Raw genomic sequence first — 19,895 nt, forward strand, 5'->3', positions numbered from 1 at the left:
GACTTAAAGGTTTTTAAAAGATTCTTGATATTCTAACTTGGTGATCATCTCGATTTAAAGTCAGGAGCCTTAGCGGTTCCAAGTCCTGGTGAGGAAAGCTGGAGATCGGGCTGGACAGGGCTATTGGAAGCAAGACAGATGCGGTTCTGCGCCCAGGGTTGGCACATCCAAGCCAGACGGCGGCGCTTTTCGCTCTAGGTTTTTTGCGACCTTGTAAGGAAGTGGGCGCGGGCTGCACGGCGTCGGCGCTTCCTGATTGGTCAGCCTTCTCGGTGATTGACAGGGACACGGACTCCACCCCCTCCGCTTTATTGACACTAATGAGCAAGTTCTTCCCACCGCTCTCCTGACTGGAAGTGCTGACAGATCAAGGCAACAAATTTCAATTACAATCCCTAATTTGTGTCCGCAGAGTGTTTTTTACCCATGTTAGTCCTTTCTGGCGCATCAGTCGAGTCAGATCTTGGAACAGCAGGAAGAGGTGGAAGGGGTGGGAGCGAAGGAGTGCATCATTGAGCGCGCGAGAGACCGAGGAAAGGAAACTTGGCGGGCGCGTCGCTGGTTCCTCGGATCCCAACACAAGCGAGAAAGAGGAAACACCAAATTTGTTTTCGCCCGTGGCGGGGAAGGGGGCAGATCTCGGCCTGCGGGAAGCCCCAAGAGTCGTTCAAATTTTGGTGGGGGAAGGAGAGCGAGTGTGCGCGTGTGCCGCGTGAGTGTATATGAGCGAGGGGCGGGTGGGCGCCGGGCGGCGGGGATGGCCGAGAAGCGGAGGGGCTCTCCGTGCAGCATGCTAAGCCTTAAGGCGCACGCCTTCTCGGTGGAGGCGCTGATCGGCGCGGAAAAGCAGCAACAGCTTCAGAAAAAGCGGCGGAAACTGGACGCCGAAGAGGCGTCCGGGGCTGTAGATGACGGAGGCTGCAGCCGCAGCGGCGAAAAGAGCTCCCCTGAGGGAGACGAAGGCGCTGCGCTCCCACCGCCGGCTGGGGCGTCATCCGGGCCCGCCCGAGGCTGTGCAGACCTGGAGCTGAGCTGCGGCTCCCGCGGAGCTGCGGGTGAGTCGGCCCCTTTCCGCCCAACTTCTCTGCGACGGGTCCCCTCCCAGCCAGCCAGGTCCTGCCATCCAGCACCGCCGCGGAGAACCTGAACTTCCACGAGTTGTCGGCGTGCGCGAGCGCGGGGTCCCTACGCGCCCGAGGCAACTCAACCACTAGCGCATTGGCCGTGGGTGTCAGGGCTCAAAGCTCGCTGCTGCCCTAGTCGCTCTCGCCGCGCAACTCGTGTTACCCTCCAGACGGTTAAAACGCAGCTCCCAGCCTCGCTTCTCATGCTGCCGCCGCCCAGTCGGCGATCCGCACTCTCAGCCGCTGCCGTTTGCTGCGTTCGGCCGTGCAGAGCTGTGCCTTGCGCATCGGCCTCCCTTGGGGGGTCCAGCCTTTGGGTGCTCTTTTTTTCTTTCCTAGCTTTTAAAAGCGTGGAGGTGGAGGGAGCGATGGTATAACCCGCCCCCGCCCCAACCGGAACGAATGCCCTAAACCGTTTGGGCAAACCAGGAAGAGGGCGGCGTGTTTGCAAACGTGGTTTCCCGAAGGGTAACTGAACCGTTCCCTTTCCATCCGCTATTGATTCCCGCTGCCAAGACAGACAGCGACCGTGGGCTTGCCTTTTGCGCTTTTTTTTTTTTGGCCCTTCACTGCTTGGCCAGGGCGGCCGGGGAGTTCGGCGGGAGCGGAGTCTGAAAGCTTTCTAGAGGGTGTCTCCGGCCAAGCCCAAAGCCAGGCGCTTCGGTCGCCTATTACGAACGGAGGCCCTAGCGCTTGGGCCCAGGGGCCGGGTACTAAAGCACTTTTGCTGTGCTCTGGGGGGCGCGGGTTGTGTCAGGGTCTGCCCTGGGGCATACATCCGGGACACCGGCGGCTGCGCGAAACATATTTTGGGACCTTGATCTGGCGGAGGCGGGGAGTCCCATACGCGGCCCGCACGCCTCTCCAGGATTCGGGACCTGAGGGTTGAGCTTCCCATAGACTGGCAGTGCGGGTGTTTAACCGTAGACCTGTTTGTTAGAAGGACCCGATGGCAGAGAAGCTTCCCCTTTTCTCCTGGTCCTTTTCTCTCCTGAGCCACCCTCCCGCGTGGTCCATCTCCCCATCAGGATTCGCCTCTTGAACTCTCACCGGTTACCCCTTTCTACCCTTTGCTGCCCAGGCGGCTGTGAGGACGGCTTCCTGCAGGGCGCTTCCCCACTGGCGTCCCCGGGAGGCTCACCGAAGGGTTCCCCAGCGCCCGCCCTGGCCAGGCCCGGGACCCCGCTGCCCTCGCCGCAGGCCCCGCGGGTAGATCTACAGGGAGCTGAACTCTGGAAGCGCTTTCATGAGATCGGCACAGAGATGATCATCACCAAGGCGGGCAGGTAAAGGGCGATCTGGCAAGAATGGCCCCCTTCCCTGGCCTCAGCGCACCCCTTGGGTGGGTTACGAAGAAGAAGGGCCTGCAGCGCGGTGGGGTCTCTGGTTAGCATTTTCACACAGACAGGACAAGGTCCCGGGTAGTGGGTCACTTTTGAAAGTGGCTTTGCCTACCAATCCGGCAGTGCAGTCAGTGAGGGGCACAGCCCCGCCGCTCTCTTGTAGGGTGCTCGGAAGAAAAGCACTGTCGCCGCCAATGCGGTAGCCATTGCGATTGATACTCTGCGTGCAGGGTAGTTACAGATTCGTGGTCATATTTACGTCTGTGCAGGCATTTATTTAGGCTGTAGTTATTGTTTCTGGTTTATGGAACAAATCTACCCCCATTTGAAAACGAAGTTTACTTTTTAGAAAACCATGATTTGCTTTTTCACGTTCGAGACATCTAAGTTGGTTCTTTATCTAAAGTTATCCTTGCAATGTGAGAAACAATGTGAGAACGTGATGTGTTGTGCTATTTTGATATTAGACTAAGATGAAAAGTTACTGGGCTTCTCGGTAATACATGCTTAATCCCTGCAAAAATGGTTACCCTGATTTTTGAAAGCCATTCTGTTTGTAGATCCACAGTTACGTAGTTAACGTTTTTCCTACATGAAATACAACATATTAACCTAAATTTGCTGAGGAATACTAACAAAAGTTTGTAAGAAGTTATAACCGTTTTTTGAAAGTGTGAAATTTGCACATCCATCAGTTAGTAAAATAAATGGATTTTTGGGCCAGATCATATTAATTTGAGGGAGGCACAGAAATATTTGCGTTTTAATGTTTTCAGTTCATTTAGTGCAGTGAAATCTATGAATGATATCTTCCTTAAAAGGAACTTTAAAAGCACACACAACTCTTTCAGGGAGTACACATGGCAAAAACCTGGATAGCATAAAAGTATCCAAACTTATTAGAAATTACAAAAACATATTTTATTGAATCCATATGCTGCCTTCTGCATTTTCACAGAGCTATTATTAATGATCCAAATTCAGTCTTCAACAACACAAAGCAACAGTTGTCTTATAAAGGATGTAGTTAAAGACCTTTACTCTTTATCTTACAGGTGCACTGAAATAACACTAAAACAGCCAGCGTATTAAACTGTTCTCATGCCTAGTTAGGAATAATGGACTTTCTTTTTTGTGCATGAGGTCTTTAATGGCATTATTGCTGTAGAAAAAAATTTGGTAAATAACAGTACTAAAATTTGTGTTATAAGGTTAAATTAGCAAAAATTAGATTAACTGGAATGGTCCTAGACATAAATCATTAGATAGAAGTTTTAAAAAAAAGAGAAAGAACTGCTCTATTTGTTTTTTTATATACAATAATTTGCTGTTGTATTCCTTGCTATGTGCTCTTTTAAAAAGATAGGTGCATTTAGTTTACATCTCCTTTGATATGCATTTGTGGGGAGCCAAGAGAAATTCGGATTTTCATTTGTCTTAATTGCAGTGTTTTGAGTAAGCGTGGTTAAATAGAAAGTATTTTTCAGGTTATAGTGGGGGAAGGAATGATTTGGTAAATATACATTGTGTTTAGTTTCTGCTTTCAATAAAGAAGTTTTACTATACCTTTCAAATTTAGAGCAACTTTTGCACTTCACCTTTACCATGCTGCAGACAGGAAGTCCTGTCTCAATAAAGAACATATTGTTTGGTTATAGCATGGCACATTGGCTCCTTGTGGTTTTTTATAACCCTTTTAAAATTTCACATTATAATATATTTTATCACTTTTAGAAATTCAAATTTTCTATTTCTACTATTTGGAACATTTTATTGTTTCTATTATTAAAGTGAATATACTTATTGATTTTTGTTTAAAAAATACTTTCTTAGTGCCTTTACTCCTTCCGTGTACAAAATTTTTATGCTCTTAGTTATACTGACATTTCAGTAAACACAGAACGCAAGTACAAGGTACAACAAATTACATTTAACAGCCTCAGTTTTGATATGTCCTGTGCTCTGATTCTTTGAATTAAACTACCAAAGTGAATGCTATAAATTTGTCCGTGTGAAAAATACAGATTCCAGAGGTTTCTTTGCTTATTCGTTCTCCATATGTAATCACAAACGAAAACAAAACCCAAACCCTCTTTCCTGCCCTCCTTTATACATAGGCGCATGTTTCCAGCAATGAGAGTGAAGATCTCAGGATTAGATCCTCACCAGCAATATTACATTGCCATGGATATTGTGCCAGTGGACAACAAAAGATACAGGTACAGTGATCGGATGGGTACAGGAGGATAAGAAAACACTAGGATTTTGTAGGCTATGCCTATTTGATCCGTGATGACTATGATAATGTTTCCAAAAGCATATAGAATCCCCAAATCCATAATCCAGCACCCATCATATCCAATAGCCCAGAGGATGCCTTCTCTTCCAGTAAATGTGGAAACTTAATTTTTGTTTTGCTTTTAATAGATCCAGCAATGTCTTTAAGTACTGAGAACTTTTAATACTTCATTGTTGCCAAACTAAAAGTGTCTTTTATATTGATTTATATTTCAATTAGAATTTTGAGAGGAAATGTAAGTAAAGCTTGTACATAGACATCCTATTTAATGAAATGTTTTATATTCTTTGTGATTGTTTTATCTTTAAATAAATCCCCTTTATCTGGTTACATCCAAAGTTGTCATTGTTTGCAGGCTTTTCCCCTTTACTTTGAGAAAATTATTGATGGATTTTTACAATTTAGAAAAATAAAATATCATAATTCATTATGATATTGACATCTTTAAAGTGGTAATGAATTTGTTACCTTACTGTTGTTTTTTGATAGTTAACACAGTAATTTTTTTTAAACTGTGATATTTGGGTTTTGAAAGAGACTGTATTTATGTAGACATCAAGTAAAGTTGGAAGAGATATACATTCTTCATTATCAAAACAGCCTTTCTTTGCTATTTTTCTTATGCAAGTAAGCAAATCAACAATTTTTAATGATGAGGCTTTTTATTTTCCTGCAGAGTTAAAAATGCAAACATTTAAAAAAAGAAGATTTTAAGTAGAAGCCCAGAAAATGCTGCTCTAAATTTTGGTCTTCTTTGTTTCTTTTTTGGTTTGTTTGTTTGTTTTTATAAACACCTAGAACATTTAGTAAGTTTTTAAATGAAATCAGATTTGATTTTTATCGCTTTTTAAAATTTAGGGAGTTGCTTTTTGGAAACAAGTTTATGGTGTCAAAGTATACAGAGTTAATTAGTACAGGCACATATGGAACACTAAAAAATTGGTAATAAAAAGGACAGTTTTATTATGTGTGTTTTGTGTATAAATTGTATTACTCATTTTAATTCAATAACTCATTAGGGAGTTTTGCTAAAATTATCTACTGCATAACAGAAGCTAGAAGACGTTGAAGTTTTTTCTTTAGATATACTTGGTTTAAAATCCATAGTCTAATGTGGGTTTTGTGCTGAGGTCTATAATTTAATTCTTAATGAACTTAGAAAGTATTCCTTTATCTTCTAAGTTTGTCTCCTATTTCTTTCTCCAAATCTCTTTCGTATATTTTGGGTGGTTTGTTTTACTTAACCGATTCTCATTACTTTCACATAAAGCAAGAGCGATTTCAATTATTAATATTAAAATACCAGATTTTAAATCATCAAATTGTAAAACACAAGTTTGCTATCGCTTATATTGCTTCCCAAGAAATTTGCTTTTAGCATTTGTATTTAGAGTGCTTCACAAAGAATATGTAATAGGTAGCATTTATTCTCTTAGTGGGTGTAGATTTTTGAATTATTCAATTTGCACACTTTTCCAAGGTTTTGATAGAGCTTGTTACTCTATTTATTTTGATAATAACACTATATCCATAGGGCAGTTGTTTTTCTTCATTTCTACGATTTACATTTGATTTTGCAACTTTTTCAGCAGTAGTAGAAAAAGTTTTTTTGGCTTAATGTCTGTTATCAAAGTGTTATTTGGTCAAGTTAAAATGGTTGTAATTTGTTAAAATGTAAAATTAATATTCACAAAAGCCTTTGAACTTAGGAACTTATTTATTGAAGTTACACTATACCAATTAAGGAAGTTTTTTAAAATTATTCTTAATTTTGTGATGATGTATTTTTCCCAATGAAAGGAATTAAAGAATAGAAGGCATATTGAACTCAAATAGAGTAAAGTATCTAAACATATTTGAAATAACATCTCTGAAACACCAGATATGTTATGAAAATGTTTCATGCTATTTTAAAAAGAAATTTGCATGCTGTACAGGTAGAATTCTCTGAGATTATTTGTAAATTGTAGCTTTAAATTCTATACCATATTTGAAACTACAAATGTAAGAAAAACACCTAAGTATATACAGTAATTTCATTTTCTAAGTCAGTCATTGCTATACTAGTTTCTAGTTTTTGAATTGGTGTATTTTAACACTAAAATTATAATCTGAATGTAGGATTAAATATGACTTTATTACTTGAAACTGTTATATAAATTTATTATTCTTAGAGTCAACATATTTGACCTATATAAACAGAAAGTTTTATCTCTTAATTAGAAGAGTAATATTAATTAGATATGCCATAATTTTTAAAGTTTGATGTATATTTGAATTAGTGGTATTTGAAAGCTATTTACAGAATTTTTTTTACAACTGTTAAGAAAGATAAATATAGGAGATAAAAGCCTACACAAACTTTAAAAATTGAACTGAATACTTTATCCTCAATTTGTGTGTAATAGAATAAGAAAAAATAAAAATAACTCTAAATGATAATAGATTAAATTTTTTTCGTATGAAAATAAAAGTTACTGAAACTTTTGGAAATTTCCCCTTGACTTTCTCCTATCTATTCCATCAGCCTATACATCAGTCTAAAATGGGAAGTGTTAAAGGAAGTGGGGCACTTTAAGATAGTATGACTCCCAAGTAATTTTGAAATTTACTTAAAGGTGAGCTTGACCATTTAATAGTTTCTTCATGTCCATTGACTATCCAGATGAAAAATGGAAACTGTTAGAATATAGACAGAATGAGGAACGTGAATAAGTGTGATTTATAAGAATTTGGATACTTGCATTTATGGTGGCGATAGCATGCGTATTTTCACTAAACCCTTAACACACCACTTACTTTGAGTGGTCAGTAGGTCACTGCTGCCTCAGAGAGCTGTGAAAAGTTGTTGAAATCTTATTTTATATGCATTGGATGAAGGAGCAAATCACTGTATTTTAGACTTAAAAAAAAAAAAGAAGAAAGAAAAGGTTCACGTTTTGTCTGAATCTACTGAATTGGAAATTCCAAGAAAGCAATAGTGCAGGTACTGAGCCTTGTCTTGCCTTTTAGGTATGTTTACCACAGCTCTAAATGGATGGTGGCAGGAAATGCTGACTCCCCTGTGCCACCCCGGGTGTACATTCATCCAGACTCGCCTGCCTCTGGGGAGACTTGGATGAGGCAAGTGATCAGCTTCGACAAGTTAAAGCTCACCAACAATGAACTGGATGACCAAGGCCATGTGAGTAGATGACCTTCCTAATTCGCCACCATTGGATGGCGTATCCATTTCTATATTGTGCCAGACTAAAGGAAATGAACTTGACTAAGATCATATATTTCTTTCTGTCTTGATTGGTCAACATGTGCATAAACTGTATCAGATCAAGGTGATACTTGCATCAGAGACTATGCTTGTGGCCAGAGTATCCTATGAAGCACTTAATAGATTAAAACTAGATACTGCATTTGTGTTGGAATGGAAGAAGCCCAGGCAGATGTTTTAGCCAAAACATTTGTTTGAAATACCACAAGGTGCTAATTATTATACTTTGACTATGAATACTTGGGAGTTGGGTTAAATGGAATAATGATTTATTGTGTCCTGCCTGCATCCAGCTCTTTTTCCAGCTGAGGCTCATTGTTTATCAATAATATTCCATCAGCAAGCTCCCAATTGTTTTATAATGACACCTAATGTGTCAAAATATGTTATAATAATAACTTGTTTTAGTCTAAAAACTGCTGAAACATGATATGTAAGTCAAAGTCAGCCATTCAGATAATATAGTCATTTTTAACACCTTATTAATTTTTATACAGTATTGTTCCTAGGCAAGATTTCTACATTATAAATAAGTAACTCTGGATACATGGTGATTTTCATTCAGAGCTAGCATTTCTATTAGGTTTCTGTTATTTGAGAGAGTTTTGATTGATGCAGGATTAAAATGCCTTTTCACTAGTACATCATACATATAATGAATACCAACGAGTTCATTTCTCAAAAGGGTGACAGAAAGATAGCATATTTATGAGCAAAACTTTTAAAGCAAAATGCAAACTGTCACAAACTGGTAATACTGTGATGACAGGATATGATTTGCAAGTTACTAGACAATAACTTAAGCAACTGACCTTAATGAAAACATTCAAGTACAAATTTTACTGTGATTCAAATGCAGTATCTAGATTTTAAGACACATCTATCTCACTTTGCCAGTGCTTTTGTTTATTTGTTGCCTTTTATGATTTAAAACAGAATCAGAAAGGTAGCATAGTTGATTTCACTTCTGAATCCAACTTCATGCCCTATATTTTAGTGCATGACTTCATTTCTCTTCTTTTTATTCTTTATTTAAACAGTCAAGTTGTTCCGATTATTTTTCACTTGATTTCAATGAAAGAACACTAGCTACTTCTGTCTCATTGAAGGAGCTGACTGTGAAATATCGCCAGCATGCCCATTGAGGGATCTTTTATTTTTTTGGAATAGAAAAATTAAAAATGTCATCAAGTGTTACTTGTTTTAAAAAGCTTAAATATACTCTACTTTTCTGAGTTCTACAGTTTGAGAATATATCTTTTAAAGAGATAATTGGATCTCAAACCTATATACTGTCATATATGAGGTACAAACTTCTTTTTAATAATTTAATATAGTCATTTTATAATTCTCATTCTTTCAGATAAAGTTTCTGGATGTATGTCTAATATCTAACATCTATAATACTAGGTATAAATCTAGTAATTTATCTACTCATATGATTTTAACTTTGTAATTTCACCAGACTTTATTTAAAATAGTATTCTCTAGAGAAACAGAAACAATAGGATGTGTGTGTTTGTGTGTGCATACACACACATAGATAGATTGAGAGCTAGAGATAGAGAATAATCGAGAGAGAGAGAGAGAGAGAGAGAGAGAGAGAGAGAGAGAGAGAGAGAGAGAGAGAGAGAGAATTAACTCATGCAATTTTGGGTGCTGGTAGGTACAAAATCTACCAGGCAGATTGGCAGACTGGAGACCCAGGAAAGAGCTGATGTTGTAGCTCAAGTCTGAAGACAGTTTGGAGGCAGAATTTCCTCTTCCTCAGGGACCTTAGTCTTATTTTCTTAAGACTTTCAACTGAGTGGATAAGACCTACCCACATTATGGAGGGTAATCTGCTTTGCTCAAAGTCTGTTGATTTAAATGTTAATTTTATCTAAAAAGTATTTTTCATAGTAACATCCAGACTGGTGTTTGACCAAATATATAGATACCATGGCCTAGCAAAGTTGACACATAAAGTTAATTATCACACAACATTTGTTTAAAACACAAAAGAATAGAATACAAATTGAAACTCCAGTGTTTATAACTAAATAACATTATATTTCACTATTAGGAAAAACAAAAAGCATGTCAGAAAATAGGCAAAATCCAGAGAAGTGTGTCATCTGCCCGTGAAATCTTTCTTTTAAGGTTGTGGCAGGATGTAATACTTTAGTAAAGGGAGGTAATTAATGTGTATGGGGAACAAGGAGAGAATGATACATATCTGTGTACTTTGGAAGCAAGGAAATTGCCTTTGCAAATGGTAAAAATGTATCTGTCAGGTAATACTAGAGGAGAATGTAGGTGGAAAAAATTCTCTTATTTATTTAAAAAACATATTTTTACAAACATCTTTGTAAAATGTATTAAAAGATTAAAAGCCATAGTCTCTGCCTTCGGTGATCTTCTAGCTTAGATGGAGAGAGAAGACACGCACACAGAGAATCACACTGTCTACCCAGAGAAGTACAGATGCCACATTATTCCAACCAGGCGAGATTGGGAAGGCTTCATAAAGAAACTGTTGTCTTCATTTACTCAGTTTGATGACTCCAAATGAGGTTAGATTGGAGACTAGGAATCTGTTTCTTATTCTGTTGTTGATGTGATTCAGAGCCGAGGAACACCCTTATGGGATGCTTCCAGTGAGCTGTCTAATTCAGTTGTCCCATTCCTCACGCAGAGACCCCACAGGGACTCACCTCTTTGCCCTTTTATGTTGTGCCCTCCCCCCCACCACAGTTGTAAAGGAAGTGATGCTAATCTCCAGTTTATCAAATTGTAGGCTCAAATGAGAAGTAATTTCCTAACTTGCATTCTAAATTGCTTTCTTACTTTTTTTGTGCTCTCAGTTCACAGTTTTACTTTGATAAAGATGTGTAAGTGTTCAACATAATGACTTGAGAACTCCATGTAGACCTGAGACTTTTATTAAACACAGAGTGATTGCAGGAATCAGATTCTCACAGGGCTGTGACTGGACCTAGAACTGCATGAGATATGAGATTATGTGTCATTGTGGTTGCCCCAAAGTGACTTTTCATCTTTTCAAATGCCACGGATTGTTTAGAGAGGAATATTGGTAAGGATCTAGTGTGGAAATGTCCCACCACTCCACAGTCAATCTGAATGCTATCAAGACTTAATAATCCATCCCTACTTGCTCCTTGGGGAATCCTTAGCCAGATCTATGTTGGATCCTATACAAACCAGGACTGGTCCTTGGGCTACCCATGTGCAGCTGGATAGCATGCTTAGGGGGTGGGGGTATTTCCTTCTCATCACGTTCACCTGGGATTTGCTGTATGGAGGGAAACATTTAGATGAGCATTTATTTCCCTGAAGAATTAGAAGACATTTAACAGGTGCTCCGTAAACCTCAGCAAGACTCGTACCTACAATGTTGGGGTGCTTTGGAAGGAAGCAGGGCCAGGCAGCCACAGCCAGGGGACCTGTGAAAGAGTCTGTTTTCCCATCTGCTGCGGAATCATTGAGATGGAGGCACCCTAGCTCTAAGTTTGTCCTCATCGTCTTCTCATGTCTCATGGAGAATCTGGTGGGGAAGCAAGATACTACAGGGGAAATTGCCACACTCTCCCTGATGGAAGGAGCATGCAACAGCTTAGAGGTTCAGCACTTCATGTTCATGGGCACGTTGCTTTGGCTCTCTGAGGCTTGGCTTTCTCGTAGGTTATATTGGAACCAGAGACTTTTGAGTGAATCAAATGAGCTGATGAACTTGAAAGTACATAATTGTAAGGAGTGCTTTATATACAGCATCACGCCTGCAACAAAACCAAGGCGGCCTTGCTGTAGAGCTTGTGACCTGCTGTGACTGCCTTGATTCCTACCATGTGTGTCAGTACTTGGTATCAACGGAAATGCTGGCAGCCAAGTTTTTGTTCTCTGCTCCTCCTTGGTCCTTTGCTTGACTTGTTCCAACACTACCACATAGGTCATCTAGAAAATTTCCAGTCAGCAGGTAGTGTTTCCCTATTGATCTGTTTTATAAGGCACAGCTGGTATGTCTGTCACACTACAGGCATTTTTAGGCCCATCGGGTTGGAAATAAGTAATATCATGCTTTTTTTGACTTGAGCCTAGTGTCTCGAAAAAACATGTATTTATCTGCAAACCTATACTCTGTAGTTAGGGACATAGGCCCATGTGATATCAGTGCTACTAGGTAAGGTCAAAAACAAAACAATCCTCCATCTAAACAGAATAGAAAGCATACAATATGCAGATCATAGGATTATTTGAGTTTCAGTGATGGGTATTATCATTGTGGTCTCCTTGTTTATAAGTCCAGTGGTTCTCCTTGTTCTAATTGTTCTATTAATTAAGCAAAATATTATTGACCACTTGTCATTATAAGTTTGATAATTCATTAAAAAGCAAATAATGCTATGTTACAAAGATGACTTGTTTAGCGTTTCCTAACAATTTCCAGAAATATACTAAATTCCTACAGATGGTACTGAAATATTATTTTACTTGAATAATCTTCAGATTACTACTGGCAGTTATCCTTTAATGTGCAAACATAGGCATATATCAGCTATTTCTGTACCCTACCACAATAGACCTCACCTTAAGTCATTTTGGAAATTCGGTGAGGATAGAAACAAATAAATAAAATAAAAATGTACATAGCTGTATGGAGAAATTTACTTGAGAGCACAAAAGAAACTCCTTTTCATTGGCTAGTAAACAGAAACCCAAATCAGTTTTTGTTTCCTTCATTCCAAGTCAGTTCATTCTAGTCTTCTAAAATTGGCTATGCACTTTCTATTTGTGTAACGTGAAGTAGCTTTCTCCAATTTTTCTTCTGCTCTGGAATTTGCTGATCATTAGAATCATTAGAATTAGATCTTCCTTCAGTGTTTTTCACACTTTTTACTGACTCTCACAGCCAGACATATTTTGTGTTATAACCTAGTGTGTGTGCGTATGCACACACACACAGAAAACAATGTTTTGCAAGATAATACTTATTGTTACTACAAGCAGCACACTATTCTGTACTTTATTTTATAATTTTATTTATTTAAAATATTTCTGGTAGCAACCCTGTAAATTAGTTTTGTGAGCCACTAATGGGTTACTGAAATTCTGTCCTTTTTTAGATCTGGAACGAGACTTTTCCAGAGGTTGCAGATTTGTGTGTGTGTCCCCAGCTGATGATGAGGGCTATCGACCCCTCTTCTCCTTGCCTCATACTTATGCTACCTCCTTTTCAAGCATGTTTGGTGGGCACCATCACTAGACCTGCTATCCAGGCATTTTCTCTACTGATAGGAAATTTTAGGGTAAAAATACAAAACAAAACTAACCACTGTGCTGGTTATTACCAGAGAGTAAAGACATCCTCTTGTGGCAGCAATACAGTCTCCAGATAGAGGGTTATTTGTGTTTGGGCTGACCAAGATTCTGAGTTTGACTTATTAAACTGCCCGCATCCTGAAAAACATGAGGCAGGTCAACCACTGTTTTTTTCCAAGACTTTTCTTTAAGCATTTTCCCTCCAAACTGATAACACTCCAAAACCTGCATTCAAATCATATAGCTTAGGAAAGAGTGAGGCTTGCTAACTAAACTCATTAATGAATACTTGAATACAGACTCCTAGCAGCAAATAGAAAATCCCATTGGATGAGGTTATTTCTTTACCCTAGCTCCTCAACCTTGAAAGCATAAAACATGAAGAAGAAAAAGTTCACCTATAATCCCATCATCTAGAGATGATCACTGTTCATATCTTTGTACGGGTCCTTTTTACTATTTTTATGTAGTTGTGATAAGTTTACAAACAACTTGGATCCTTTTTTATCATGTAAGATATATAAAAAAAAGCATTCCATCATGTGGTTAAAAGTGTTCTAAACAGCATTAGTAATGGATGAATAATACTGTATCCCATTGTGTGGACTTTCATTTACCTAACCAGTCTACTCATGTAAGTGGTTTGTAGTTTTTCCAGTTAGGAATGGTATGCTACACATCTTTGTACATGAAATGCTTTTCTGGATTTGGACTATTTCCTTTGAACAAATTCTCAGAAGTGCAATCATTGGGTAGGAGATAATTCAACCCTATTGTCAGATTTCCCCTAGCAGAGTCTGAGAGTGCCAGCTTTTCCATCCCAGGCGTCTGAGTTTTGGAAGCCTTGTTGTGGTGGAGGCATGGACTCTACACTCTCCAGACAAATCAGAGACTTCATGAGCCACAAACAAGGCAGATCCTGGGGTAGCCTTAAAATTCCCTTTGACCTTGATTAGACATGTTGCAGTTATAAACAGAGGAAGAATGTTGTGTGAAGAAAACCTTGATGTGCAAGTACTTATTTTTTAAGGTATGGGTGTAGTGGAATTTAAATAATCATTTCAATCTCACTTTCAGTTTTAACACCCTGTATTCCATTCGGCTCATTATAAATAAAATGCTTATGAATTTATTTTTGTATTTTCAGAATCAGAAAATTTGATGTTAAGTTCACATGGTTGTGCACAGGGTTCCACCAAAATAATGATTTTCTTTTTCCTTTTGTATTTTTATGTGTATCTTACAAGTAACTTTCTAGCCTTCCCTCTCCAATTTTGATATACTTTGTTAAACTGGCATTTCTGCATCTTTGGAGTTTTTCATTTTCAACTGGGATTCATTTTACTATTAAATATTTAGTCATGGTGTTGAGATTGAGCAGACGTTCCTGATAAGTTTCACTGTTCTTTCCTTGACATAGATCATTCTTCATTCTATGCACAAATACCAACCGCGCGTCCATGTCATCCGAAAAGATTGTGGAGATGATCTTTCTCCCATCAAGCCTGTGCCATCTGGGGAAGGAGTGAAGGCATTCTCTTTTCCAGAAACTGTTTTCACGACTGTCACCGCCTATCAGAACCAGCAGGTATTCTTCTCAGAATTGGTATCTTTCTAGACTTTTCAGATGTAAATAGAAAGCTAGCTATCCTTTCCATTGTATCTAAACATTATGACTTGTCATAATGCATTTGCCATGTATGATGTCCAAGAACTGTAAGAACAGGTCTTTATCCACGATTCCCCAAGTAACGCTATTCTAGGGAGGATTTCGTTAGACAAGAATGTGTCTTATGGCTCGCAGTGTAGGTTTACTTTCTATTTTGAGATACTGAATCGTGATGTCATAATTAAAATTAGAAAGCACGTGTATTGCCCAGGAAATATACCTTTAGAATATGAAAAGTGAATTTTATCAGAGAGCATGGGCTTTGGTAGCTCACTTTATTTTAAAACTGTAGTTTATGTGTTATGAGAAATATTTCAGAAGCATTTATCCTTTATAGTCATTTGGGGATATATACAAAAAGGGCTGTTTCTATCTTGAGAGGGTTTAATTGTGATAGAGGGTAATGTACAGGCTTATAGTTTGAGAGATCAGCAATTGTGGAGTAACCCTCTCATAAAATTAGAAATAATTTGATAAGTGAACTATTTTTTTTTCTGTGTAGGAAAGCATATGTATTTCTCTAAGGTTGTGTCAAGTAGGTGGATAAACGAAATTAGACAATTACTTAATCCATGCAAATCTGGCCAGTTTTCATAAGAAATAGGGAAGTAGTTGAGACTGATGTGGTCTGTGGTACATTTTTTTAAAAAGTTCAGTGGTCAGCAGAATTATTTTAGGTCTCCACTTATCTTTAAATTTATATACATCTCAGTTAAAACTTTAAGGCTCTATAATCTCTCAGTTGTGGTTTCTGTTGTTTTCAAGCTTCTTCGGAGACGTGGATCCCGTCCCGTGTGTCCCCCCTTAGGGTGGAGCGGCTCGCTCACTCTCCTCTGTGTGGAGATGCCAGGCCCACAGCTGAAGCTGTCTTGTTCTCTCACACTCACTTGTCACGCTTTTATGCCGGCTTTTAGAACGCAACAGGAAATTAATCTTTCGAAGGGCTGGATGTAATTAGGAAGATATTCTTAAAATATGTTTGGGGCAGAAAATAAATTTTTTTGTTTTTTAGGAAAAATATAATGCATGAGTAGAAAAGAGTAGTCATTTAGTACCTTTTAAACAAACCCAATTTATCCTCTCTCTCTCTCTCTCTCTCTCAACATACAAAAATTAACTGTGCAAATATGTATTTTCTCCCAGCATCTGTGATGTAATACATGAGATGCAGTGGGTTTTCAATACATGTCGGTGACTAACACCAATTAACAAATGTTGACAAATTGATTAAGAGTGTGGAAAAATTAGAAGAAGGGAAACTGGTAATGATAAAATGCAGTCATGTTCATTTTTTGACTTCCCAGCTACTATTTTGAGGAACTTGGTGGTTAACAAACAGCATGGGCTCTAAAACCTGGGGTCCCAGCCTAGTTCTACCACTAAGTAACTTCATGATCATAGGAAACTTAAGTCTCGGTTTAAAAGAAAACATAAAATTGGGACAATAGTTACGTATAAGTTGCTATGAGAATTAAATGCAATAATATACATCAAGCTCTTAGTATAGCATACATGGTATACATTCAATAGGAGTGATGTCAGTAATAAAAATAATGATAATAGTGATGTGCTATAGCTATTTATACAAGGCACCATTGTATAAATCTGTACTCTTTTTAAACATACTATTTTAAACAAACATTTAAATTATTTAACATTATTTAAACATTACTTAAATGAACAGAGCATTGAGCTATAATGAATAATAAAGAATTCCTTCAATGAGAGAGTGACAGACATGGTGAATCAATTAGCAAACCTTTACATTATGTCATTTATGATGTAGTTTTATTCACATATTAGGACCATATCATATAGAACATATGTATCTCAGGTGTTACCTGGCTGATTGGAGGATGGCTGAGAGCACACATAAGACAATATACAGGGATTGCAGATGACTTTCCAAAGAGGCCTTTCTTTTTAGTTTATTGTTTTAAATTTTATTGGGGAATATTGGGGAACAGTGTGCCTCTCCAGGGCCCACCAGCTCCAAGTCATCGTCCTTCAATCTAGTTGTGGAGGGTGCAGCTCAGCTCCAAGTCCAGTCACTGTTTTCAATCTTTAGTTGCAGGGGGTGCAGCCCACCATCCTATGCGGGAATTGAACCGGCAACCTTGTTGTTGAGAGCTCGCACTCTAATCAACTGAGCCATCTGGTTGCCCCCCAGAGATGCCTTTCTTTGCCTTCGTGTTATCCAACAGTGTTTGTTTGTCCTTAGCCAAAATGGTGTAGTCAGAAGTATGTTAATTAACTTTCTAGATTCCACTAAGCTAACGAACGTAGGAAACAAAGCATGATATACTTCTTAGAAAATAGCCGGTAGAACCATACGATTGCACTCATATGGGCATATAAAACAGAAAGAAACAGACGAGCAAACAAACAAACAAAAACTGATAGACACAGATAGCAGTATGGTGGTTACCAGAGGAGAAATAGCGATAGAGGGAGGATGAAGAGGGTAAAGGGAGTCAAATGTATGGTGATGGAAGGAGAACTGACTCTGGGTGATGAAAACATAATGTAATGTACAGATGGTGTATTATAGAATTGTACACTTAAAACTTATATAATCTTATTAACCAATGTCACCCGTATTAATTTAATAAAAAAAGAAAAGAAAATAGGCTTGTAAATTCCTCTGGGCAAAGTAGAGATCTCGTAAGAAATAGATAGAATATTGTTTATTAGTGTTAATTTCAAGATGATATAACTAAAAAAAATTGTTTTTAATGCAGACAACTAGACCATTTATAAAAATTTTCCCCCAAAATCTTAGGGTCTTAGTAAGCCAAAAGCTAGTGGATCAAATATATGGTGATGGAAGGAGAACTGACTCTGGATGATGAACACACAATGTGATTTATAGAGGATGTAATACAAAATTATATACCTGAAATTTAGGTAACTTTACTAAAAATTGTCACCCTAATAAACTTTAATTAAAAAACAAACAAATTAGAACTGTAATTAAAATTAAAACATCATTTATTTCTATTACATGTATAATATTTAATCCCATTAGCACTTTCGAGTAGTGGTTACCTCTGGTTAGACATTACTATATTGCTCTGATGAGGTCAGGACTCCGCAGATAAAAGAGGAAAGAGTAAAACTTTTGGCTGACTGCCATAAAGATGATTCAAGGAGAAATAAAGAAAAATAGAGGCAGAAAAGTGAAGGAGTGTATGTGACCTGATTCTGAAGAAGGGAAGGATATATAGGAGCTTAACAACGTTCAAGGATATAAATGACTGTTAAGTAGAAGTTGGATATTAGCTGTTTCCCATCACCACTATTGCAAGAGAGACAGTATTAAACCATGTGACAGAGTTAAGGAGAACTTTAGTACAGAGATATTGTCAAACAAAGGGCAAGTATTCAACAGACTATTCAGAATCTTTTCTAGGGATATTAAGAGCAAAACTAAATTTATTTATTTACAGAGCTTAAGTAGGGGTGGGGGAATGTCTTTTTTATAGCATATGAATGCCTCGATGATATTTGAAATTTTCTTCTAGCTTTGCTGCTGAGATAATAAATTATCTGGGCAATGAGAGAAGAACACAATAGAATCCTTTGACACTTAATTTTGGAATTAGTTGTAGTTCTTCCAGTTTTTAATAACCTTATTAGAATAAAATTTGATACGATTTTTTTTTCCTACTCTGCAGATTACTCGTCTGAAGATAGATAGGAATCCATTTGCCAAAGGCTTCCGAGACTCTGGGCGTAACAGGTAAGTCTTAGTGAAGAACATTCTGGCTGTGATAAACATATTTGATTTTTTTATTGTGAATTTTCCATTACAAAGTAAACAGTTGAATTTACTGACGTGGTTTTGAAATCACTTTTGATGAGGATTTAAATTTGCTAAAACTGTTGAGCCTTGGCTGTAACTCATTTTTAGATGTAGTGTTGTGACCTGCCCATTCTTCAGGTGAACTTCGATGTGTAATGCTGGGGTGAAAATGGAAGTTCTCGGGGTGTACAGTGCAGCAGCCACCTTTGAAGGAGCCTTGAAGAAGCCTGCCATTACGGGTGCTGGGGCTTCAGTATTCTCTCTGCATCTGCTCTTGGTTTAGAATTTGCTTAGTGATGTCCAACTATCTACTGATTCTATCTTCGGAATATGACAGGGTCTCTGGTTCCCTCAGATTTCCAACGAGAATATGAAACTACTCCCCATTGCCAAGAGAGCTGATGTTCTTTAGTTTCCAGATTTGTCTTGGCTCTGCTGACAGCCATACACTTGTTTATTTTTTCTGTGTGTCGTGTTTTATGGTTGTACTAAGTGGGAGAGCTACAATAATGAATTCTACTCTATTACTTTTATCAAAAAGCAGATCACCCTAGCCTGTGTGCCAAGAGCTTTTGAATTTATTGATATGATTCTATTCCAATATAGTTTGGTGCAACGTTTTCTAAAATAACTGTTGATAGTAGCAGAGAGTAATAACAGACTAACGTTCTCCAGATGCTTTTTCAGGGTAAGGCTTTGACTTAAATGTTTTTAAAAGCATTTTATTTTTAAAAAGAAATATTTGAGAAAGTTTTTATTACTCTACTCCAGAAATGATTCTGATACTCCTTGAAAACTTGGTATCGATAGGCCTTGTCTATAAGAAGTTGAAATCCCCAATTATCTTATTTTAGGGACAATTTCATTTAAAATTGTAGAAAGAAACAGTCAAGTAGATTTTCAGTTCTTTCTGCTGATTAATTGGGCCAGACAGGTGTAAGCAGAGATCTTTTCTCAGAATACACTCAAGTGCTTGCAGAGACTTGATTTCATCTTCCTATGCAATGATATTGTTTAAACACTATGCAATGTGAGGACTAAAATGCAACTAAAGTACTTTGAGAGTAG

The 19,895-nt window shown here is 38.2% G+C and overlaps 1 protein-coding gene across 1 annotated transcript in view; it reads left to right on the forward strand.

The window, feature by feature from the left end:
* Window positions 1–334: 334 nt before the first annotated feature.
* Window positions 335–19,895, forward strand: part of TBX18 (T-box transcription factor 18) — a 29,903-nt gene continuing 10,342 nt past the window's right edge. The window contains exons 1-6 of the mRNA XM_019716372.3: window positions 335–1,055; window positions 2,206–2,410; window positions 4,585–4,686; window positions 7,779–7,950; window positions 14,774–14,941; window positions 18,700–18,764. Coding sequence (XP_019571931.1) covers window positions 758–1,055; window positions 2,206–2,410; window positions 4,585–4,686; window positions 7,779–7,950; window positions 14,774–14,941; window positions 18,700–18,764 — 1,010 coding nt within the window. The 5' untranslated portion in view covers window positions 335–757. The remainder of the gene's footprint in view (window positions 1,056–2,205; window positions 2,411–4,584; window positions 4,687–7,778; window positions 7,951–14,773; window positions 14,942–18,699; window positions 18,765–19,895) is intronic.

Source organism: Rhinolophus sinicus, chromosome 2, assembly GCF_057876585.1.
Source record: "Rhinolophus sinicus isolate RSI-liver-muscle chromosome 2, RSI-T2T, whole genome shotgun sequence".
Lineage (NCBI taxonomy): Eukaryota > Metazoa > Chordata > Mammalia > Chiroptera > Rhinolophidae > Rhinolophus > Rhinolophus sinicus.